General features: G+C 43.3%; 1 protein-coding gene across 1 annotated transcript in view; it reads left to right on the top strand.

Annotated features, from left to right (window-relative positions):
• The window catches only part of pknox2 (pbx/knotted 1 homeobox 2), a 103,069-nt gene that overhangs the window by 54,473 nt on the left and 23,330 nt on the right, over positions 1-25,266 (top strand). Inside the window, exons 3-5 of the mRNA XM_074610522.1 lie at positions 4,429-4,535; positions 8,194-8,330; positions 24,153-24,324. Coding sequence (XP_074466623.1) covers positions 4,449-4,535; positions 8,194-8,330; positions 24,153-24,324 — 396 coding nt within the window. The 5' untranslated portion in view covers positions 4,429-4,448. The remainder of the gene's footprint in view (positions 1-4,428; positions 4,536-8,193; positions 8,331-24,152; positions 24,325-25,266) is intronic.

Below are 25,266 nucleotides of genomic sequence, written 5' to 3'. Positions count from 1 at the left end.
TGGTGGTAGTCTTTATTCAGCAGGTGGTGGTAGTCTGTATTCATCATTCAAACAGGAAGATCGAGGACGACGGATATACAAGCCGTTGTTATGATACGTACATGAAACAAAGCAGCGTCTGCCGACCATTTTCACACCACTCTCACTCAACGCTTAGCTTCATTCCAGATGTTCATGTTGCTGTGAAAATATCTGGAATGATCAGATGTGATGAAGATGAACAAGAAGAGCCTTCTGTGTTTTTCCTCTTAACTTTACTCGTTGTCTCGCTATCCTCACTTCCGTTTCTCTTCTCGTGCACTGATTTGTTTAAGCTGAATCGCCAATCAGAGTGATGTCTGTCACCGTCGTGCGCCGCCACCGATTCAACATGCTGAAAAACCTCCGCCACGGGCAGACTAGAGCCGACGGACACTCATCGACGGCCCCAAACTGTCCTTGGTGTGTCAGGAACTTTAAATGTGATAATGGTAAACTTTACAGCCTTCTGGTGAACGTGATATCTCAGGAACACCTGGAAGGAATATCTTCAAATTTGGCACAAACATCCACTTGGGCTCGAGGATGAACTGATTGGAATTTGGTGGTCAAAGGTCAAAGGCCAAAGGTCAAGGTCACTGTGATCTCACAAACATGTTTTTGTCCATAAGTCAAGAATTCATGGATGTAAAGTGACACTTGACTGGTCGGCGGAGGCGTACAACCATGAGGTGGTAGTTCTAGTGTATGTTCATTCTTGCTTGCCGGGTTGTAAATGTTGAACCCTTAAACAGACTCCGTCTTCCTTTTGGCAACTTTATTCTCCACAGTTCTGCATTGAAGTTATCTTTACACAAAGCAATCAGAACATCAGTAAACCTGCCCGTTCACTCAACGTGACTCAACTCATCTCTACTGCGCTGACTGATGACATCACATCACTCTGAACTACGACCTCTCGGTAATAACATAAATCAGATAATATAGGTAATATTTGCAAAAATGGAAATGCAATGAGATTAGAATATATTTCTTTTAGAGAGCTTAAATCTATTTCAGTTCAATAAAATGTAAATTATAAAATATTTCTAGGTTGCAATATAAACATTCTACATCCCCTCAAATTCAATCATCCTTGGTTTGGTAGGAGAGTTGAGCTGTGTTCAAGAGCGCTATAAAGATCAGAACATCACAGTCTGAGTCGTGGTTATTTTCAGTCTTACGTGTGAGGGTTGGATCTACCTGTGGTCTCTGTTCGCTGCTTCGTTAGTCTGATTTTGCAGAGAGGTGAAGTGTTGATGATTCACCATGAGAGCGGGTCACATCTTTGTCAACCACAAGTCTGCTTTTAATGAACCGATGCAAAAACCCTCCTGCCAGGTCACAATCTGGAGTGCCAGGAAATGTTCTCCGTGACGCTTTCTGTGTTTACAATAAATCATGAGGAGGATCAGTTTTCTTTTTATCGCTTTGGTTTTGTAGCAGGAAGTATTCCACATGTGATAGAAGTTCAACACTGTACAATAAATTCACCTTCAAACCAAAGCAGACAAGAAAAAAAAAGCTTTGGACATGGTTGAAGTGTGGAGGCCAGAGGCAGTGATCACATCATATGTGACCAGATATGGATTTTCATTTCAATGCCAGTGGTAAACGGGGTGAAACTGCAGCTATTCCACTGACTAACCTCACATCAATACAGCAGAGGCCCATTCTATGCCCCAGAATTGTTGGAAAATTGAATGCTGAATAGAAGCTTTTCTTACGGCACAGAATCCGATGAAAGAGTACGACTGCCTCCAATCCAAATTCACAAAACCCTTTGATGTTTGTTGGAATAATTTTATGCCTACTTCTCATTTTCCATTTTATGCTTTGCTTTTGAATTTTGATTGCGACTACAGGCACTTTTCAATTGATATGCATTATGAACTCTGTAATAATTCAAAGGCCTTTGTTGAGGAACAAACATGTCATTTGTCCTCAAAATGAATTTTACGACTTATTGTGTAACCGTGCACCTTTTGGCGAGTTCAGAGAGCGTCGATGCCAGACGATTTGTACTTTCAGTTTCATGCAGCAAGTTTGTGTTTAATTTCACCGTTGAAATTAAATGTCTTGTTTGTTGGTGTTTTTGCAGTGTTCTTGTCTGTTACTGCATGTACATTCACGCTTCAGCACCCATTGTATGGCGTGTGTGTGCGTGTGTGTGTGTGTGTGTGTGTGTGTGTGTGTGTGTGTGTATATTTATGGATGCGTGATTGCCTGCTCAAATTTGGTGTTTGGTGGCCCGTTCCTTCGAGGGATGGGCGAAACTTGAGAGGCTGCCTAAAATACTGTGCAGTAATTGGAATTGCTTTATCTTCAGTCTCATCAATTAATGTGCAATTTTCCATTTAATCACTAACACGCTCACTGCATTTGCAATTAAAATGAGGACTGATAACAGAGAAGATGCCTTTCAGCTGATACCAGTTGGAATGAGAACAGAAACCAGGAGACGCAATCAGTACACAAAATGACTCGCAGAGACATGCACATGGCACACAAACAAGTGTGAACACACACAGTGCAAACAGTCATGCTCATACAGTACAGCAACTGAATACACACACACACACATGCATGCACACAGCTAACACAAGCACAGTATGACATGATAAAACATGCAGATTTGTGGCTAAAACCCCAAATTACAACTTGTCAGTGATGAAACTAAACCGGCATTTAACATCAAAATGTTGGCAGCGGCGGTGGAATCGGATGCCACTCAAAAAAAACGAGAAGGGTCTCAGCCAGTTGTCATGTCTGTGACGGGAAAGTCAGAGACATTGCCAGGGTCTGGGTCTCAGTAGGGGATGAGCTCAGTGGCGGGGAACATCTGACATGTATTGTCCTGATTCTGAAGAGAGGGATGTTTGCATCTCTTCCTGTTTGGCAGCAGGAATCTGAAAACTACCCAAAGAGTGTTTTTATTCGCATACAGGGCTCAACACACAGATGTGTGAAACTATAAGAGGAAGGATACGGCAGAGGTTTTATAGTGCCGAGTGCTGCGTAATATTCCTATGTAGTGTGTCTGTGTATGATTTCCCTTTAATAGTATTTCTAAGATCCTTGCATGGCATTCTTGTAAAAACAAAAAAAGATTATTAAAGTTGTTTTTCATCTTTCCATAACCTCACAACTCATATCGCAAATCCTCGGCTCCAGTGGTCAGGTAGATTGACTGCACATCTGTATTTCCTGATGCGGTAGCTCTGAAAGAGGATGTAGCAACCGGTGCAGAGATTTTGCACGGATGTTCCAGTTGCATTTCACTAGTTTATAATCAAGCGTTTGCCTTCACGTCAATACCGTTCAGTCCGAGTGCACCAGTCCATTGCAATTTGCTGCCTGCCTTTCATGACCACACAATGCTCTATGTGGCATTATAGATTTTTGTTTTTCCAATAAGTCCAGTGGCTCAAGGTAACCAGCAAACATTCAGACTTTGAAGATGTGTCAGAGTTTAAAGCACCAAATTGAACTTTGTAGTGTCCATATACATGTATTGGTGAGATCAGGGCTTATATTTGATCAAAAACAAGGTTTAATAAAGTTTACCCTCACATTTATCCAAACACCCTTTCCCCGCCTCGGGTCAAATAGTTAATTTACAGCACATTTTCATGCAGCGTATACACATAGGTTATATGTAGCTTCAGGATGGAGCACCTGCTGTGCTTGCCTATAGTACGTTGGGGTGATGGTAGGGGGTCTATGTGTGTGTGTGTGTGTAACGTACCCCTGAACCAATTAGCTCACTTCAGTGGGGGTGGCAGCGATGGTTACAGCGGTGTTCCACAGGGTACAACCCTCAGCCCTGTGGGGTCCCGGCCAATAGCAATTAGCCCACCAACAAGAGCCCTAATTAGCTCTCTTGATTGGCTTGGTAACAGCGCAACAACAACACCATGCAGCCAACACATAGAGACGACCAAGGTGACTCCACCAAGATCGGCATTGCTTTAAAGCCAGCTGTACTGTAATTAGCAAACAAACATGGCTGTCTGTAATTGGTAAACAAGTAGTCGGGTTTGTTTGCGGTGTCATTATGAACCTGCTGGTTTGTAAAGTATTTCTGTAAAGGGCTCCATGATTGAGTCTGTGTTGCTTTGTTTTCTTTCTGCTTGGCAGCATTGTTAGATCACTCAGTCAGCCGGGATGATGTATTAATACTGTCAGCTCTATGCAATCCATGCAGAGGGAGACTGAGGGGGAGATAGAGCAAAGAAATAAATTAGTAAATGGAGAAGGAGGGGAAAGAAGTGTGAGAGGGAAGAGTGAGATGTTGCGTGAGAATCCCATCTCCTATTATTTAATCATAGCAGCACCTGGTGGCTGTAATAGAATTCACAATCACTGCTTGCACTGGATTTATGTTTTCTCTTTTTGTTTCTTTCCCAGTCTAAATGTGAAGCTATCCCATGATGCAACATGTGTCCCCAGCACCTGCAGTGACAATGATGGCCACCCAGAGCGTTCCTCCACCATCGTACCAGGAGAGCCAACAGGTCAGAGGTTTCATCAGAATTTACACTCGACACACGGTAGCTCCTCAGGAATGAATGTTAAAGGTGTTTCCCAGGTTCTTACATTGCGTTATATCAGCTCTTTTTACTTTTCCTAATATTCCTGTGCACCAATCAGATGCATGTATGTTTTTATGGGAGATACTAAATTGCATGTACAGGAAACAGTAAGACTCTATGGTCGTCTTAAAGTAATATTACAGCGATACCAAAACAGAAACAAGTTACGATAACACTCTATGACGTCCATGTCTATAATGCATTTTAAACATACTTGCACTGTGTTTTAATCTCCTTATAACACTGTTTAATTATAGTTATAAGCACTCATACATATTCATAATGCTTTGTAACAATAATAATAACACATTATAAAGCTAAGTATCATAAAACTTATGATCGCTGCTCACTCACTAACATTTTCTTTTTTGTGAGGATCATAGTGCATTATAATTCCCATGGTTGTAATACTTAATGTGACACTGTTTTGTGTTGTTCTTGCATAGATTTGATGTATTTTTCAGTTATACAGCGCTATAACCAGATTATAAAACATTATAGACATGGGTGTCATAGAAAGTGTTCATATGATATCTTACAAAAAAGTTATTCCTCCTTTTTTGTTCATTTTCAAAATACACTTCTGTCTTTACAGGAAACAACTTCCTTAGATTTAGACAACAAAACTACGTAGTTAGGTTTAGGAAAAGATGGTGGTTTGGCTTAAAATTACTCCGGAAGTGGCGTTAACTTAAATACGTAACGCATAAATCAACGTTGACTTCTGGTTTCACACGGGACCTGAACGCCGGTCTCCTGGGTGAAAGTCTGATATTTTTAGACCCACTCATCCACCCTGACTTCCTCCCTATGCGGCGTTCACCGCTCTCTATATTCCCTGGTTCACAATTATGTGTATTAAACTCAAATTCATTTCGTGGGATTTCTATAAGAATGACGGTGCATTACTTTTCGTAGGTATAGCTATGAACTGTGTGTGAGACCAGCCTGCTCAGGCACCGATATTTGATGTGTAATAATAATAATAAACAACAATGTCTTCCTTTTTTTCATTTGCTGACTAAAAATATATAGTATGTCATGTTACATAGTGACGTAACTAATGTTTCCTGTGAGGTTTAACATCCTTTTAGCCGATCCCAGCTGACATTGGGTGAAGGCGGGTACGCCCTGGACAGGTCTCCAGACTATCACAGACTGACACACAGAGACAGACAACCATTCACCTCACATTCACACCTACGGGACATTTAGAGTCAACAATGAACCTGCATGTCTTTGGACTGTGGGAGGAAGCCGGAGAACCCGGAGAGAACCCACGCTAACACGGGGAGAACATGCAAACTCCACACAGAAGGGCCACAAGCCGGGTTTGAACGAGGCGACAGTGCCAACCGCTGCACCACCGTGCCGCCCCGTTATGAAATCCAATACCTGAAATCCAAATACTCATATTATTTAGGAGGAGCAGTGCTGCGTAAAACCTTCCAATCACAGATACAGAGCATATGAACATGCTCCACAGCTGCACGGTCTCTGAGATCCCAAACAGAAGTCTCTGTAGGAATATTAAAATGATTTTTTCATGAGGTTGAATTGCATTGTATAATTAAAACAAGAGTGATACATCCTGTATGTCAAAGTGTAAGAATAAGAGGTCAAGCCCCCGCCTGCGGTGTTCAACACAACGCGGGATGCTATACCTGCAGGTCGGTGTAATTAATGTAACCTTAACTGTGGCTGCATGGACCCAGGTTGTGTCTAACACTGCAGACCATCCCATGGAGGGGGGGGGGGAGGTAGAGCAGGTTCATCCGACCGCCTAACCCTCCTCCTCCTCGTCCTCCTCCTCCTCGTCCACACCACCTCTGTCTGCTTTCGCCCAGAGGATTAGTGCCACGGGAGAACTCCCGAGCTGCAGTCGGCGCGCTCACAAAATGCAAATGAGAGCTAGTTAAGTGTGAAGAAGCTAATTTATTTCCCATTTGGTGCTGGGATTAAGACTTAAAGCTTCCTCCCACCCCACCTCCACTCAAAAAAAGAGGGGGGGTTGTGAGATGGGGGTTGCTTGTTAGACTCATTTCCTCAGAGGGAATGATTGAGAGACGAAAGTGGGGTGGAAAAGGATGAAGAAGACAACGAATTGTGTTTGTAAAAGATGTCACTCCCCCCCTCCCTCCTTACAGCACAAATAACACCAAAACAACACATTGTGTCCTCGTTGAACCAGCAGCGCTGCTGTGCTTCTCCAGTGTTCATGCTTCAGCAGTGTGGCCAGTTGTGAACACACATTGTTAAGTTGCTAATTGAATATTTATCATTCAACAGGAATCTATATAAGACCTGAGCGTGCCTTGTTCAATTACTCAATCTATCCTATCTCATTCATTTTGGCTTTAACGGCTTCATTACGAGACTACTGACCTGTCAAGCAACAATGATTCATTCCAGCTACATCCTCATTTATAGTCTGTCGGCGTCGGATGCATGTTGCACCTTATTGCTTTTGAAAAGTGATTAAAAAAAAATGACTTGGACCTCGAGCAGCTGCGTGCTCATTACAAAAAGTAGAAGAAGTCCATTTAAGAGTTTTACATCGTTGATAAACCGGTTATTTTGGTCATGTGAATTTTGTGTTTTTTCCTGATTGACAGATGTTTAGTCTTTTATTTACTAGCTGGGAACCAAAGTAGCCGTTTCACTCTCCCCTGCCTCAACTCTTAAAGGGACTATTTGTAACTTTCAGAAATGCTTGTTAAAAGCGACACCTGTGACCGTGAAATCAACGAAAGTCAGCGTCGGGCTCGCGCTTGCTCGTTCTCAATATACCTGAACGAGCATCACTCAAAACAGTGAGGAGACACACGTCAGCTAAAAGCACAACATCACTCTATATTTCAGCTGCTTGGCAGTAATGTTAGCTGACCAGACCAAGGTCTCTCCATGAACATGATTTAGATCTGATCCTAGTGTTGGCTTTTCCTTCATCAGCGCAGGCTGAGGCAGGCTCTCTCCGCCCGCAGCCAGAGAGAGCAGGAAGACACCGGCACCCGGTCGGTAACGAGACAACAACGTAACTCGTTGCAGAGCGCCGTCACTTCACAAGACACGGGAAACCTCTGTTGGTCTGGAGGAGCTGCAGCAGTTATTTCTGCACAAACGTCCACTGAACATTCACTAGATATTCTCAGAGCTAAACTAACTCTCCTGCAGTGTGGAGTGAGCGCGCGTTCACGTCTAGAGGTGGAGCGAGACAGCGAGGACGCGCGCGCTGTCTGAGTGAAGGTGAGCAGGCAGAGGAGGAGAGACAGCAGCTACACGCGAACGCGCATATGCGACCCGGTACATTTATACGCTTAAAAAGTTACAAACAGTCCCTTTAAGGCCTTTACACTCCGGAGCCTCCGTGTTGTTGTTTGATAAATACAGGCGCAATGGTCGATGCCTTTATTCGCGTAGCCAAGGTTCAGAAAGTACAGCCCTTTCTTGCCGCTAAATATTCACGTTGTGTTTGAAAGTACTCGTGACAAAAAGCTAAAGAACCAACCTGAAAAACCAACGGAACAGTGAGAAAATAGTTTAACTATAAAGTCATTTTGTTCTTGTTTTGTGTCCCCAGATGACGGGCACCACTCAGCAGAACACCAAGACCCCGCAGGTCCATATCCCAGCAGCCTCTGCAGCAGGAAATACCTCTGTCAGTGTGACCCTTGACCCCCAGGCCCAGCTTGAGTCTGACAAGAGGGCTGTTTACAGGTTGGTTCGATCTGCCATGAAGAGGTTCATGTGTCGTTATACGTCTGTCTTACTAGTTGTGGCGATGTGCATCATTCTGCCCTTGAGTTTCCCTTCACTTGTTTTTCCTTTGATATAATTATTGCATTTCCTCTCTCGCCACCATGCTGGCTTTAAGAAAGTGTACTAAATTGACATGCTACTTCTGATGGAGGCCACGAGCACTAGTGTTGTCTTTGATTAGCGTGTTCTCTTAAACTAACCATGACTTAAAAGCTTTTGAAAATTGTACTTGAAGGGTGCCTCCTTCAGTTTTCACTTAGTGTCGTTCATAAACCAAAGAGCACCTTCAGTAAATGCTTTCAGTCATCAAAGGCGAGCAGAAGCACCCTCAATTTCCTTTTCTTTGGATTTAATTGACTTTAAAATAAGCTTTTGATATACTGGCAATAGTCAGGCTGTTTCTCTGACTCCTGCACAGTGTATACTGGGATCGGCTCTACAGCCTCTTATAACTCTGATTAGTAGGGTGAGACAATGAATGAATGCATACATGAATAAATGCCTTCCAGTCATCGTGTTGGGCAACACGGACTCACTCAACTCCTCAAATACGGCTGCTTGGTCAGTGGCCGTTAGAGCTTTGGCTGCCCTAATGCACACCTTCTAGTCTGATGAGACAGTTCTTGGGCACTGTTGAACTTCCGATAGGTGAAGGCATATTCATATACAGTATGTGTCACCACACTAAAAATACTTTAGTTGACAAGCTTGAAATACATTTTTAAATCTATATTTTTAGAGTGAAATTTAAGTTTATAATCACATGGGTTAGCACACATGCACATATACATGTACATGTGTATGCCCGTGTATGTGGTATGGCTATATCTCTGCATACACACACCCCTTAACTTATTTGTTTATTTAATTTATTATTATTATTATTATTATTATTATTATTATTATTATTATTACCTTTTTTAATTATTTTATTCTATTATTTTTTTTAATTTTCTTTCAATTTCGAATGCTGATGTTTTCTCTAGTGTACTTATTGTGTTTGTTTCTAAGCTCAACTACTTAAAGATTGGTTTATAAACTATTGTAATTACAAACTGTAAATTGCATATACAAAAATAACCTTGAAAAAAGGGGAAAGAAGAAATTTAGGTTTATAATCGGGCTCGGGCACAAAACTGTTATGGTGGTTTGGGCTTGAGTTGGACTTTATCGGTCTTTATACAACACTTCAGCTGACTTCCTACTTTACATAACCACACCACGTCTGTGTAGAGCGTCATAGATTGAAGCGTAGGGCCACTGACCAAGCTGCCGTATCTGAAGACTTGGGAGTGAGAGCAGGCTGTATTGATCTATGAACACCCAGCAGGGCTAAATGAAACCACATGTAAACCCAGATGTTCATATCAGGCTAACAGAGTTGTTTTGTGTAAAAGTTCCAGACTTAAATTGTAAAACAAAATGTATTTCTCTTTCACGCCAACAGTCATTTTCGAAGGTAAGCATCACTCTCCAAGTGGTAGAGACCTTATTCTGGAGTTAAAACACTTTCTTTAAGTGAATGTTGAGATTGATTATATTATTATAAGCTCTGAGTAAAAGCATTGTGAAATGCTGCCTGACATTTTTCACACTGAAGTATATATTTTTTCCTCTTTTGTCGCCCATATTTGAGATTGTTTACGGATCACCCCTTGTTCTAAATGATATTCTTTTATTTAGCAGGTAGAAGCGCTGCAAGGCACCACCTTGTTAGGTGTAGAAAATAAGCAAGAAAATCTCTGCTGGATGAAACTCAAAACTCTAGTAAAAAAAAAAACACCTCACTCCTCTCTCAGCTTATCACTAGAATATTGATGCACCCTTATAATGAGTTGTATTATCTATTCATGAAGTAAATTATTCAAAATACAGACATTTTTAATCAAGTCGGTGTAGGCAGCAAACCAACAACTTACTACATTTGTTCAGCGGGATGAGACAGAAGCTGCCCCGCACCGTCTGGTGCAGCACCGTCCTGTAACGATGACACCGCGCACCGCGTCGGGCCGCATGTCCCGGTTCCTCGGGTCCCACCGCCGGGTATCCAGCGCCGCTGTCTGAGGAGGTGCGAGCCCCCGTGCTCAGGCCTGAGGCGAGCTGCTGTAAAGTCCTTAGCAGCTCCTCTGAGATACATGGCTGCCTTTGATGTGAGCAGCCATGTTTGGAGCAGATCCGGGTGGTGGGGGGGTCCGGATCCGGAGGGGTGGGGGGGTATCTCAGTCCAAATCAGCCCCTCTTCCACTTCTGGATCTCCACTGTCTTCTCTTCTCTCCCTGAACCACACACACAGGAAAGCAGGAACAGAGGAAGCTCCCGGTAGCAGCTAAACAACAAGGATGTTTAGTTGATTTAAATGTGGTCTCAGCTCTCTAGCTGTCTGACAGAATATATTAATGTTAATAATGCTAATGTTCTTTATTAGCTGCTTGATTGGAGTGTCTCCTATAAGAGCTGGGGTATCTGTGTATCCATTCTTGGGTGTGTTAATTAATGTAAAACAGTTTCAAACATGCACAGTAGAAGAGGACGTGCAGCAGCGGCGTGTTGTGCTTGTTGTGTGGTGTTTGACGTGGTAGAAGTGATGGAGAAGACGACACTGAGCTGGATGTACATGCATACACATGCACAGTAGGAAGTCAATACACAGATTAAAGAAACAGCTCGACCTATTAGGAGTAACACTTATTTTTCATGTCCAGGTGTGAGATTTTGCATGAAGACAGACATTCAAACAGGCTGTTCAATGGAGTACTTAACATAATTCGGATTATTGGGCTTAGTTAGTAAAATGATCTTAAATCTTTAAAGTGGTACTCTTACACTTAGGTACACAAACTCCTTTTGAAGAGTATTAAGGTCCACGTTATTTCCTTTCACAGGCCAATACAGCTGTATACTCTCAGTGTCTTTATGTGACACGACAGGACGGGAATAAAATAAGACAGGACCTTGAGTTACTTCCCGGTTAAATGGAGTTATGGAGAGCACAGAGTCAGCTGAGTCTGTAAATGTGTATGATGGCCAATTAAAATGTTGTGATCTACAGTGTCAGAGTCAGCGCTGAGCTCAGGGAGCAACACGAGCTCAGGATTCACCAGCATGTGCTGTTAAAACATGATTATTTGTAGTTCTTAAGTGAAATCCTCGCTGTTCTGTACCCCAGAGGAGGCAGAGCAGATTAGAACTTTTGGAATTATTTTTGCTCATGCGAGGAGCTAATGACTAAACGCACCTTGTTACCTTGTTATAAACGCAATTAAATTTGACTTCACAAGTCACCGTCTCCCACAGTGAGTCAAATTATGCAGAAAAAAAACACAAATAGCACTCTTATTTTAATAGAAGTCTGATCCGCGCGTGTTCCTGCCTCTACATAGTGCTCATATGGGGGCTGTAGACTTTGAAAAGAGGAAAGCAGCGGAGAATCAGCATCTCTGCCATTTTTCTTTAATTATTTTTGCTCAGGAATTCTGTGTGGGCTTTAATGTTTCTTTTCACTAATTGCTAGAATGCCAACTTTATGAGGAGATGTGTGGTTTCCTCTCCCCCCCTCTCTCTGTCTCTCTGTCTACTTTGTTATTAGCAGTGGAGTAAATGTGTGATAGGGTAATTAGCCTAATGAGTTGTGGCATTTACTATAAAGATCCTTCTGGATTCTGTGCATCTTATTAAAAAGCCGGTGAAGCTTTTGTTTTTTAGTTTGCGAATAAAGCGCTCTAAGCTGATGGAAGCCGATTCGGTTCAGAGATGGAAACATGCACTTAATTGAAAGAGACATCATAATAGTCCTTCTCTTTTAGACGGAAATGTCCTTGTGATGCTTTCCAAACAACTCGGGTAGAAGAGAGCTGTGTTTACCAGAACACGCTGTTTTAAGGTCGCACTTTTATGTCTGAGTTAAATGCTCGCTTGCTTTACATGTAGAGAACTTAGGGGAAGCAATAATAACCAGTAAGGCGAGTGTGTTTCTCATAAGTCCTCACAGGCAGTACTACACATTCACTACTACGGCACTATTCCAGACAGAGAGCGATTACCTGAAGACACAATCTGTTCTTCAGATGTCTTACCTATTCTTCAAACATATTGAACTCTACTTGGTTTAGGAATCAGTTGTTGATGATATGTAACACATGTTATTTGCATCAGAAAGGGAAAAGGAAAACTAAAATGTGATTTATTCTGTGTTTTGACGGAGGTGGGATCCTTTTACAAAGCTGCCAGTGTTGCAGTGCAGAGCCCTGTATGGGGCATATTATCATTCACTCCCCTACATGGTGGGTCTTTGCAGAAAGCCTCTCCCATGCTGGTCAGCCTGGGTATTTTGCATTGAGACTGGATTTAAGGGTTTGTGTGTATTTTGTGGGAAGGTTAACATGCCGTCATGCTGAAACTCCAAGACATGCAGGAGTCTATCCAGCCTTGGGTGTGTTTATGCTTGTATTTGCACTTTGTTGTTAATGGCATAAAAGAAGTGAACATTTGAAGACCTCTCATGTCGTACACAACGGGAGGGAGCGCGTTTAATTTGACACGTCCAAGGATGCCGTCGGCCACATTTGTGTTTGCCTGCCTCTGTAATGCACCATAAAGTCTGTTTATCCTCGCTGCCACAATGCATCAATGCATCCTCCACTATCGCGCTGCTATTCCAGCAGAGCAAAGACTCACGCTGTCTGACGGGCTTAAAACAGGCTGTGCCTTCTCCATTTAGCAGGTCAGCGTGTGCTGGTGCTCAGCCGCTGCTGAATGCAGGAAACTGTGTCAAAGCTCAAGTGGTTTTATTGGCTGTTTCTTTTAGATACACGTTTTTATGAGTTTCCTCGCCGCTTGACTTTGGGTGAGAAAGGAAGTCCACAATTTTCTTGTTTTGTTCTTTACTTGGGTAGTTTAGTAATCTGTTATCTTTTCTTGGCACAAGATACAACAACCACAGAAGAGAATAAAACACAGCCTTCAAATAATGCCCTCAAATTTATCTTCATTTCTTTGTTTCACCAATGAAAAATATCTTTTGATAGACGCATAATCTATATATGATTGACTTTTTATAACATCTAACATGAAAAAAATATATAACAATAAAATAAAAGTAATGGCAACTTGGGTTTTGCAGGAGTTCAGCGCAGCCCCGTCGAAGAGGCAGCCAGTCAGGTCCAGCAAATATTGTATTTAGTATTTAGTTCTGTCGCATCCCATCACATTAACCACACCCACAGCTGCAGGTAGCTCCTCACAGAACACTGATTGGTCAGACACAAATGCATTACTTGAAGCCTGACGAGATGGATTTTCATATGATCCAGTGATTCTCACGTGATCTCGTGACATTGAGAGAATCCAGCTGTCGTGCGAGGTACGTCCTTGCCTTGCCACCCCCGAACCTTTCAGGACGGAGCTTGTCTGTTGAGAGAATGTTTTTTTTTCTTTCTTCTTTTAGTTGCTGGGGAAAAAAAAGGGGAAAGTTGTGACAATGAAAAATGAAATAAATATAATAGATGAATATTATCCTGTAATACGTTAAAGGAACAGTGTGTAACACACATAATCACCTGAAACTAAGAATTCTTGTTTTCTTTAGAATGAGTGGTTTAAATACACCGATCAGCCATAACATTAGGTCAGCACGGGCACCCTGACCGGTCCCCATACGCAACAAATGCTCCTCACTGTGTTTCTGACACCTTTCTATCAGAACCAGCATTAACTCTTTCAGCAGTTTGAGCTCCAGTAGCTCTTCTATTGGATCAGACAACACGGGCCAGCCTTCACTCCCCACGTGCATCAATGAGCCTCGGGTCTGACCCTGTCGCCAGTTCATCGGTTTTCCTTCCTTGGACCACTTTTGGTAGGTCCTGACCACTGCAGACCGGGAACATCCCACAAGAGCTGCAGTTCTGCTTCCAACACAAAGTTCAAAATGCTCACTTGCTGTCTAATATATCCCCCCCACTGCCAGGTGCCATGGTAACCAGATAATCAATGTTATTCACTTCACCTGTCAGTGGTCTGAAGGCTATGGCTGATCGGTGAATATATCCTTCATTTAACCAGATAAAAACTCATTGAGATTAAAATCTCTTTTCTGAGAGTGACCTGGCCAAGAGGGCAGCATGAACATTTTTACAACAATAAAAACAAACAAGACAAGCAGACAAACACAACAGTCACCCAACACGAGTGAACAAGCAAGACATCCAGATCGTATGCAACACAGAAACAGCTGCACAGCAAAATATCAATACCATTCAGTGAGAAAGTCAAGAGCAATCACATCGACCTATAGCGCCACTATCTCCGTCCTCGTACAGTAGTAATCAGCTCTGACAGGTTCAGGTCCTTCTGTACATTATTCCAGCGTATTTAAAAGCTTTTTTTTAGCCCAGCTCTGTTCTAACCTCTGGGACCAACAGCTGTAGAACATTGTGAGAGCGCAGGCCATAGTGATTTAGGTTTGTGCACATGTATGTACACAGATAGTAGGGAACTAGTCCATGGAACGATTTATACATAAGAGCCGACCGATGTGAAAGTCTGGGGACATACAGAGTTTTAGTCATTTAGCAGCCACATACAGAGTACAGTGGTTTACCAGATTTCCACAGCCAGTAATACAACATAAAGCACCATGGTAACCAGTATCCAGCCTCTTTGGGAGCTGGACAGGTGCATTCGAAGGGGATGAGCAATAGATAACTGTATCGTCTGCATAAAAATGGAAAGCAGCATTTGATAGATGATATATTATATCTATATGTCTGTATAAATCTGCTATGGACTTCAGCCAGAATTCCACACAGGCGTCTGCAGACTCAGCCTGCGTCGCTGGTTCTGCCTGGTGTTGGGAGAGATGTACACATCATAGACTGAATGGAGCTATTTGGCTCAGGAGACCTCAGAGAAACAAAACCCAGAGTGAAGTTCAGGACCAGACATGAGAATGAAAAGGGGAGTTTGAAAAGTAGTGAAAAGAAGACAGGATTTATTCAGATAGTTCTTATTCACACACACACACACACACACACACTCCCTTACGCAGGGTGTGCTTCAGACATGTAGCCTGGGGAAACGGGGGCCTTATCAGGAGCAAACACAGCAGGACTCCACCACAGACTGGCTTCTAATATACGGGGGTACAGCAGGCCTGATTAGGCTGGCAAACAGTGGGGAGCAGAGAGAGTGAGAGACCTCCATCTCTCTCTCTCTCTCTCCAACACACACACACACACACACACACACACAAACACATACCTTCAAACCCCACCCCCATCTCTGTCTGCCCCCTTGGTGGCCTGCCAGATTATTACGAAAGCAGGCAAACATGACTTATTCTGTAGACGTCTGCGCTGCTTTGATTTGAGCTTGTTTTCGTGCACAGTTCTGCGTCTGCAGGTTTAACATTTTTCATTGTCGGGAGAAAACCTGATTTTTTTTGCTGACAGTAAAAAGGTGCGATGTGAAAGATCTGGACAGAAGTTTAGTCCAAAAAATGAACTAACATTATCAACAGAATGTGAAGAGTTTACAGTGTTGGTGTTGACTCAAAGACGTTTGTGTGTTGCATAGATATCTACTGAAATGAGCATGCTAGCCCCGGCCTGCCCTGTCTCTTATACCCCTTTCATACCAATGACCAGGGTTGAACCAGGGTTAACCTACCCTGGTCCTGTTAACCCTCCTTTTGTCAATTCAAACCAAGCCAGTCAACCCGGGTTGAACCCTGGTCAGGACAATTCAGATACGACCTGGTTGTCACAACCCGGGAGCAAAGCATACCAATGAGCTCAGGTGTTAGATACGGGCGGGGGGGTTACACCTCTGGAGGATTACAGAGAGAGGAGATGATAGTGACATCATCAATTTGAGCAAAAACATAAAATGGCATGACATGTGGCAACTGTTGGATAATGTATCAGTTTGTCCAAATTTAATAAAATGAGATTATATTTCATTTAGTTTGCTAATAGCTGGATAATGTAATGAACTGTGACTGGGTTTGTTACTTTATAACAGAGAGAACAGGTGACAGATGGATCTTTTAGCAGGTTTATTTTGAAAGATAAAAAGGTAAAAAGGTAACGTTACAAATAGAACGTGTGCAAACACGCTTTAAAAACAGATGTGCTCACAGCTGGCGGTCCCGTGAGGTGGTCGGGTTATTATTAACACGGTGTGTTTGCGTGTAGCGGCGGATGCCTCTCTCATTCAGCAGCCTTGTTATGTTTGTTTAACGTTACACTACGTTGTCCCTCACCGTCCCGTCATCTACCTCTTTTTTCTTCCTCACCGCGGACGGTCAGCAGCTCCCGCACATCAACGTCTCGCCACACATCCGTGTTCTCGTCTGTCGTTCACCTCCGGTGTGTCTGAAATCATTCCTGCTGCCGTCGCTCCGTTTGCTTATGAGCCACAGCGACCTGTAACAGTTACGTCACGGACCGTGCGCCCTCATTTGCAACCGAATAGGTCTGTTAGCGACCCTGGTCCGTGCCATTCACATCGAAATCAACCGTGGTCCGACCCTGGTCTGACCCACCGCTAACAAGAGGGGCGGGACAAACCAATTCGGTTGCAAATGAGGGCGCACAGTCGTGATGCAACTGTTACAGGTCGCTGTGGCTCATAAGCAAACGGAGCGACGGTAGCAGGAATGATTTCAGACACAGTTAACAGTTGTTATCTTGTTTTGTATAACTGATGACAGTATATTTAGATTCTATCGACCATGCATCATACTTTTAACAACAGCATTTTTAAATGTTACAATCATTGTCTACCTCTAAGTTGTGCTTTTTGATTTGCACTGCCCTCTAATCAAACACCAGAATCCAGTGACACTGGACTCACCGGCCATAAAGCAGCTGCCACAAGAGCTGCCACGTCCCTCACCTTCATGTTTAAGTCATCACATTCCCCCGCTGGTCTCCGAAGCTCTGTTTTGGGCTTTCCGTTGGTGACCCAGCACGATGCAGTGCTGGAGGGTGGGGACCATGCTGACTCCACTCACTGGCCGTCCTGTAAATCGCTCTTTTATGGCCCTCGTAATGATCCCCCAGCCGACAATCTCCACTCCGTCGCACTGCAGATAGGAACCTGCCGCTTCTGGCAGCCGACATGGGGGGGCTCAGGATGGTTGCAGGAGGTAGTGGGAGACTGGAAAGCACACACAAAGCGTGACCATTCACTCACACGAGCAGACACATGCGGCTATGTTCACGTTCATAAAAATGCATGCCTTTTCACACCCCATCTACCTTAATCCCGACTTCCTGTGTAAAGGTCATAGAAAGTGCCGAAAGGTAGTGTTTTTAATGTTGCTCCGACTTGGCGAGGGTTTGCATGACGTTTCCTCGTGCAAACCCTGATTTCCGTGGATAGCTTTAGCCTTTAACCGTTAGAACAGAGCACCAACACTGAAGCTAATCTCAACAACCCATAATGATCTTAAACATATCATGTCAAACGTCCGCAGCTGAAAGCTTTCCAGAAAGGACAGAACACTGTGAAAGATGTTTATTATAGTTTTATTGGTGTATCTCCATCAAGGCTGAATATCTAAAGAAATGTTTTTTTCCCGGTTAAAATGAAAATGTATTTTTAATATCTTATTATAGCACTTTTGTTTTAATGGCTCCACATAACATGTTAAGACTTTTGATACATCTATAGGCCGAATGAGGAAAACAAGGAACTGAATTGCAGCAGCAAAGAAAGAAAATACAAATCTATTCTATGCAAATGGGTCCACATCCACATCAAGCTTTTACAAAGCTGTTGTCAAGATAACATTCTCACCATGTACATTAATACGTTGTTTGCAGATTTCAGCTCAACAAAGTCTGATGAACAAATGCACTTTCAATTTCATGTATTTGACTGTTTCTGAATGTTAATTCGACTCAGTGCCATTAAACAAGACGTGCTTTATTGTCTCTGTTTAAGAAGGAACAGAATGAGAAGGCTCACTTTCTTTCAAACTACAAAATCAGTTTGTGTTTAGTGGAGAGGGTTGTGTGTTAACATACTAATTATGATGAAATACAGAGAATCTGCAGAACAACAAACTCTTATAATAGTAGAATAAAGCTTTCTCATACTGGACAGATTAAAACAATGTAATCATTCAGATTCATATTCAGTTATAGAAAAAAGAAAAAGCAGCACCATTATCCAAATATTGATATGTTTTCCAGAGCGAGCCAAGAGGCATAATGTGGCAGCTGCCACCCAGGACGCTACCTCCGGTTCTGAGAAGTGAAGCCAACGTGGAAGTACCTTAAACCTTAAACAGCCAGCAGGTTGCAACACTGATTGTATAGAAGTCAAAGAGAAAATGAGCCTACTTCTCTCGTGATTTATTACCTCAGTAAACATTGTAAACATGAGTTTATGGTCTCAATCGCTACTTTCAAGTCTTCTTCAATACAGCATGATGTTCATTTAGTAAATGATGGTCCCATTTAGAGTCAGATAGACCATAAAGCAGGGGATGCTTTAGGGCGGGGCTACCTGCTGATTGACGCTATGCTCCGGTCTGGAGAATGTTTTCGTCTTAGAACTTTAACCCTTTCAAAGTGTGATTTCAGTTTGTCAAAGTTGATTGTAACATTTTGGTTGCTTTATGTCTTTATGCAGCGTTCGGTTGTACTCATAGCGCCACCCTCTCGTGTCAGCTAAAATGCCAAACTCGAGGCTTCAAAACCGTAGCCCACAAACCAACGGGTGATGTCACGGTGACTGCGTCCACTTGTTTTGTGTCTTATCAGATTTACAGTTGTCAACGACGAAGACACTTTGTCTCATTCCATGCAGGCAATAAAACTTCAATCAAACCATATCGAGTTTTGTAGCAGATGTCCTAAGCTACAACGTCTTCTCTTGAGATATGATGATTTCGTGAATTGATGAGGAAGTTGCCAATATAGATGATGTTATGACAAGAAAGGTTTCTTGTTAAAAGATCATTTAGTACATACAAAAAATGTAATAATAACATAAATACTTTATTATAACATGAAAGGGATCTCTTTAAAACAAGAAAATCTTGTCATGACAATGAAGAGAGCACATTGTTTTGTTCCAAGTTAACAATCAGTATCATAATAATATCTTTAATTATGAAATCTGCTATGCAATCATATAAACATTACTTTTTTCTTTGACATGCATTCTGCATTCTGCCGCCTTTCATTGCTGTATTTGTTTTTTTTCCGCCCTGCACAGACAGTAGTCTATATATTTACCAGCCAATAAAGGTGTTGTGTACTTTGCAACCTCTACCCACAATGCCCCTGGGGTACTCAGGCCCTGCAGTGCCACATCTCCTCGTCAGCAGATATCTGTGAATAGATGCATTAGCAGTTCTATGTCTGCGTGATGTTTCTAAAGCAACTCACGAGTCACGACTCAAACAAAGTGTCATGAGTGTCGACACTCAGAGAAGGTTAAATGGAATTAATCACTTTCTGTTATAAAATCAAAATAACACAGAGGCAGAACATGAGAGTAAATAAGTTGTTAAGACACCATCTGCAGAGCTGAGAGTCACCCTGTTTGCTCTCCGTCACCCCCACCTGGGTTCTTCTCCACCCCACCACGAGCAGACATTAAACGGACAAGGCAGAGGCTCTCCACTGCGCACGTGACCCTCCTGTTTAGTATTCCCGCCACGTCTGGCTGAGGGAGCGGCATTAAATTGGGATCAGGCAGATTAGAGTATAATATAGACGACTATTAAAGGCTGCAAATGAGAGCCATGGGTTAGGGCCTGAGCAGGGGCCCAGTCTGCCTCCATGTCACTACCGTCCCCTGCCATATACACTCACCACACACATACATACATGTCCACAATAATGACACGGTCTGACATGCAAATGTGAGAAAAATATGAAAATCATCTTTAAGCAAACAGCTACCATAAGTGCAAAAATCAATTTGCTATACATACATTATGTACAATTTATTTTTTCCATTTTCGACGTATATTTTGTTTGTTTTTTTAAACACAGGAAAACCTGTGAATAGGCGAGAGTCTCCTTTCCCAGTTACAGTAGTTACTTCTTTTTTATATCTGTTACTTGTTCAGTCTCTCCTCAAGCTCAGTGCCAACTAATTTGGAACGATGTTCGAGTGCTGCTTGGACGGAGACGGACAGAATTTGTGGCCGAGATGACATAAAAAGTGTCGGAAATGGGGCGAAAATTAGTGCGTCCACCCGGGTCATGTCATGTTTCCATCACTGCCGATCGGAGCTGGAACCGATAAATACCCGTAACTACTGCAGAGTCATTTGTCCCGGCAGTGAATGCTGAAAAAATGCAATTCATGTTAGTCTAATGTAGTTTTAAAATGATTTTCCATAAGTTGTGATGTATGAAAAGACCCAAATTGAACTCTGTAAGCGGACTATTTGATTACTATAAGCCGATTATTTAAACAGAATGATTCTCTTTGATCCATATGAGTGGTCGATCCCTGTAACCGTGATCACTAGAAGTGGCACCGAGGCCCCCTTTAGCGTCTGAATGCAACACTAGACGGTCCGAGCAACTGATGTAGTATAAAGTGCACGGTAGTCTGCCTAGGGCAGGTCGAAGGGATGACAGATGGGTCAATCAAACACAGGACTTTCACCCAGGAGACTGTTGTTCGTCGCCCGCGTGAAACTAAAAGTCAACGTTGACTTATTTTGTCATGTTATTTAGGTTATGGTCAGATCAAAATACACAACAATGCACGCCGTCTCCCCTCACAGACATGGCCATGACTTCAATGGGCTGAAAGCAACACACAGACTCCACCAATGTTCAGACCGAACAGGACAAATGTGCAAGATGCTCCAATCATATTAAAATTCCCCACATATGGGCTTTCATGCAATCCAGAATCAGAGTATGCTTTAGAAATATGAAGGACCAGTCGTGGATATGCCTTTAAGCTCTGAGGAGTGTTTGAATGAGCGTAGCACAGCCAGAGAGAAAACTGGGTGTGCCGCATGATCCAGAGGCGGACTGGGACTGAAACTCAGCCCAGGAGTTTGAGATGGAGAGATGCTTTATACGAGCGCCCAGAGGGCAGTTTGAGCACTAATCCAGCCACCCCCAGCTGCCACCTGAGTATATATTTATGAAAAGTTGTGGCTGCTCGGAAATTCACAAGAACGAAACCCCGATGTCGGAGTGCAGGTGAATGCAGCAAGAGATGAGCCAGCTGCCGCTTTGTTTTCTACCGGCCCCGGCAGCTTTCTGTGCAGCCTCTCCCGGTCCCAGCGGCACGCTACCACTGCTCAGGACATTTTTTTCCTGCTAAATGTGTGTGTAGGGCCAACTGCCAACTTCCACTATAGTAACAGTAACTTGTTTTAGTAAGGCTATAACTCAAAAATTCATTCTGCATCTGCATCTGCTATGGCGTAGGACACCCGTGGCTACGCCATAGCCGTATCTATAAGAATAATGAGTTCTTACGTCACTGCTTTTTTCACTAACTAGCACTCGGAGAGCGCAGACCTCTGCCAAGGTGCCTGACTTTTAAAAGCTCCCAGCTGGCGGTACCGTGAGGCGGTCGGCTTATTATTAACACGGTGTGTTTCCGTGTAACGTATCGGCGGATGCCTCTCTCATTCAGCAGCCTTGTTATGTCTGTATAACGTTACACCTTGTTGTCTCTCATCCCGTCATCTACCGCTTTGTTCTTTCTCACCGCAACCGGACAGCAGCTCCCACCGCACCTCGATGTCTCGCCACACATCCACACGTATCTCTCTGCTCTCAGGAAGAAGGAAGAACGCGGGGTCATGCGTCATCAATGCGTCATCAGCTACACTGCGCATGTGTCATACCCTGTGGTCTTAATGCTCAGGCTGACCGGAATCTTTGATCATGATCCGGATCACCACCAAAATCAAATGGATTGTTCATTGTGCAACACCCCACCCCTCCAAAAAATATCATTCAAATCCATCACGAACTTTTGGAGTAACCTGCTAACAGAAGGACAAACAGACAGACAGACAGACAGACAGACAAACAAACCAACGCCGGTGAAAACAATACCTCCTTCCTCGGCCTTTGACCTTGGCGGAGGTAATAAACTCAGCTTCATTCCTTTAAGAAGCCTCCCTGTACACCCTACAGGCTACAGCTAAAGCTACTGGATGTGGAAATAATGAAAGATGCCACTAGTAAGCAGTTAACTGGAGATATGTAATACACTGCCAAAGTGTCCTTATCATAATGAATTTGATGGGGACATATTTTGAGAAGTTCCGCTGTGTTTCGTCTTCCTCTAAGTCGAAGGTAACACAAAGGACAGCGTGTGAGAGGACGGAAGAGGCAGAGTCCAGGAAAAGACACGGCATGAAATAAGAACATGGAGAGAACAGAGATATGAAATAGGTCATCTATTCTCAGTCTCCTGTCTGAGTTTGTGTTCTGTCACTCCGGCCATTAGGACAGCAGCTTTCCTCCAAGTGGAAATGCTCAATAATTTGGCATGTACTCAGCAGCAGTATGGACCATTGCACAGTGTATCTGGGGGATCTTATATGAGTGACATTCCCTATAAAAGGCAGATGGTAACAATGTAGGTGACACTGTGAAGCCTAGCGCTGTCACTGGACCATATCCTATCCACTTAAAGATCTTTTTTTGATCTCCAGCTGAACCTTGTCCGTATGTTCAGCATGTCCTTTAGGGAATGTCATGGAGCTGCCATGCTATTAACGGTGCGGGGAGGGAGGTTGAAGGGTTTTGGAGTGGAGCTCGTATTATGTCTTGAATTCTTCTCTCTTGTGCCGTCACTCTATTAAGCGTCCACGTGTCTTTGCATATGTACCATAAAAATACCATCCCAGGGCCCTGTAGTCGAGGGCGCATTTAGGCAGACACATATGATGAACTGATGGACACTATAGAGAGTAGGCCAGTTTGAACAGGTGAGTTTTGAGGAGGGATTTGAATGTTGTAACGGTGTCAGACTGCCGGATGTGAGGAGGGAGGGCGTTCCAGAGCCTGGGAGCAGAGCAGCTGAACGCCCGAGCTCCCATGGTGATGAGGCGTGAGGTGGGGGTGGTCAGAAGACTAGCTGAAGATGAGTGCAGGGAACGGGAGGGGGTGTACTCCTGAAAGAGGTCAGTGAGGTAGGTGGGGGCGAGGTTGTGGAGGGCTTTGTACGTGAGCAGAAGGTTTTGGAAGTCATGAGAATGGGGGTGATGTGGTCGGAGGATCTGGTGCGGGTGATGATCCGGGCGGCAGAGCTCTGAATGATTTAAAGTCTGTTGAGCAGTTTGGTGGGAAGGCCAGAGAGGACAGCGTGGCAGTAATTGATCCGGGAGGTAACAAATGCGTGGACAAAGATTTCTGTGCTGCAATGAGACAGGGATGGGCGGAGTCTGGAGATGTTGCGTAGGGGGAAGAAAGCAGTCCGGGTGATGCTTTTCAAGTTAATAAGAAGAAAAAAATAGCCCTTAGAGGACTTTTTTGTCCTCTAAGGGCATCAGAGATACTTTCTTATTAATAATATTAATTATTACTAATTAATTGCAAAACACAAAATGCCCCAAACTCCTAAAATGCATTAATTACCTTCTCACTTGAAATGCAGTGAAATTAAGATTCCCAAAGCTACAGTTATGACTTGATGACGGCCAACATTTACTTCTAATACACAATCAATAATACTTGAGGTCAAATCTACACATCTCTACAAACTGATTGTGCCTCTCTCCCTCTCCCTCCCTCTCTCTCTCTCTCTCTCTCTCTCTCTCTCCGTCCTCAGACATCCATTGTTCCCCCTGCTGGCGTTATTGTTTGAGAAATGTGAGCAGGCCACGCAGGGATCTGAATGCATCACGTCGGCCAGCTTTGATGTGGACATTGAGAACTTTGTGCACCAGCAGGAGCGAGAACACAAGCCCTTCTTCAGTGAAGATCCAGAGCTGGACAACTTGGTAAGCCAACTACTACTGTGACATACAACACAACATGGGCTCCAGACACTTTGATTTCACTCATTGTGAGTATTGTGGTGCTTCTTCCATTAAATGCTTTTAAAACATGCTATTAGATAGTTAGTTTAGGGAATCTGCTCAATAATAATGAAGCTGTAGAAATGTGTGTTTCCAGTGCATCCCATCATTACTACTCCTAATCATTCCCTCCTTTTTCATGTAATCTTCCCCATCCACCCCCATGCACTTCCCCTTGCACAACAGCTAGCAGTAATTACAAATTAAGAGAAGGAGGATGCTGATCATGTTCAATGAGAAAAGAGGGGGAGGAGTTGAAGCCAGACAAAGACAGAGACAAGGGGAAAAAAAGTGCACTCTTGCCATTACAGTACTTGGGACGGCCGGCCGACAAGTGCTGAACAGTCAATTAACCCTGCATCTGTGTGTTTTATGAGGCACTGGGTACGGGCATCCCTCCCAGAGGGCACTAACTCTTCCACAGGACAGTAATGTTACACTGGGCCTGACTGGCTGCGATGGGCAAAGAGTTACTGGTCCCTTGATTAAGTGAGCGCAGTTTAATTAGCTGATTTATCTCCTCCTTGGCCAAGCACTTTTCTGTCCATTCTGTTGACCTTGAGGGGTGACTTTGAGGGAGTGCACTACAGCGTGCTGCACGGAGTGGAGGAAAGCCACGCTGTTGATGGCCAGATGACTGCTGACGACTAGAACATACATGTCAAACTAAACCATTAGATTCTAATCTTTTTATAGTGAAGTCTAAATATGTTCTTTGCCATTATGAGGAGATAAACCTGCAGTTTCCTAGCAACACAACTCCAATGAAATGGTCTGTTAAATATAAGACACCTGTCTATCAGTAGCTAATATAATAGATGTTCCTCTCTGACCAATAAGCAATAATTCTATTTTGGTGTACGG

Source organism: Sebastes fasciatus, chromosome 16 (assembly GCF_043250625.1).
Source record: "Sebastes fasciatus isolate fSebFas1 chromosome 16, fSebFas1.pri, whole genome shotgun sequence".
NCBI classification, from domain to species: Eukaryota; Metazoa; Chordata; class Actinopteri; order Perciformes; family Sebastidae; genus Sebastes; species Sebastes fasciatus.
This window is presented reverse-complemented; position numbering and strand designations above follow the sequence as displayed.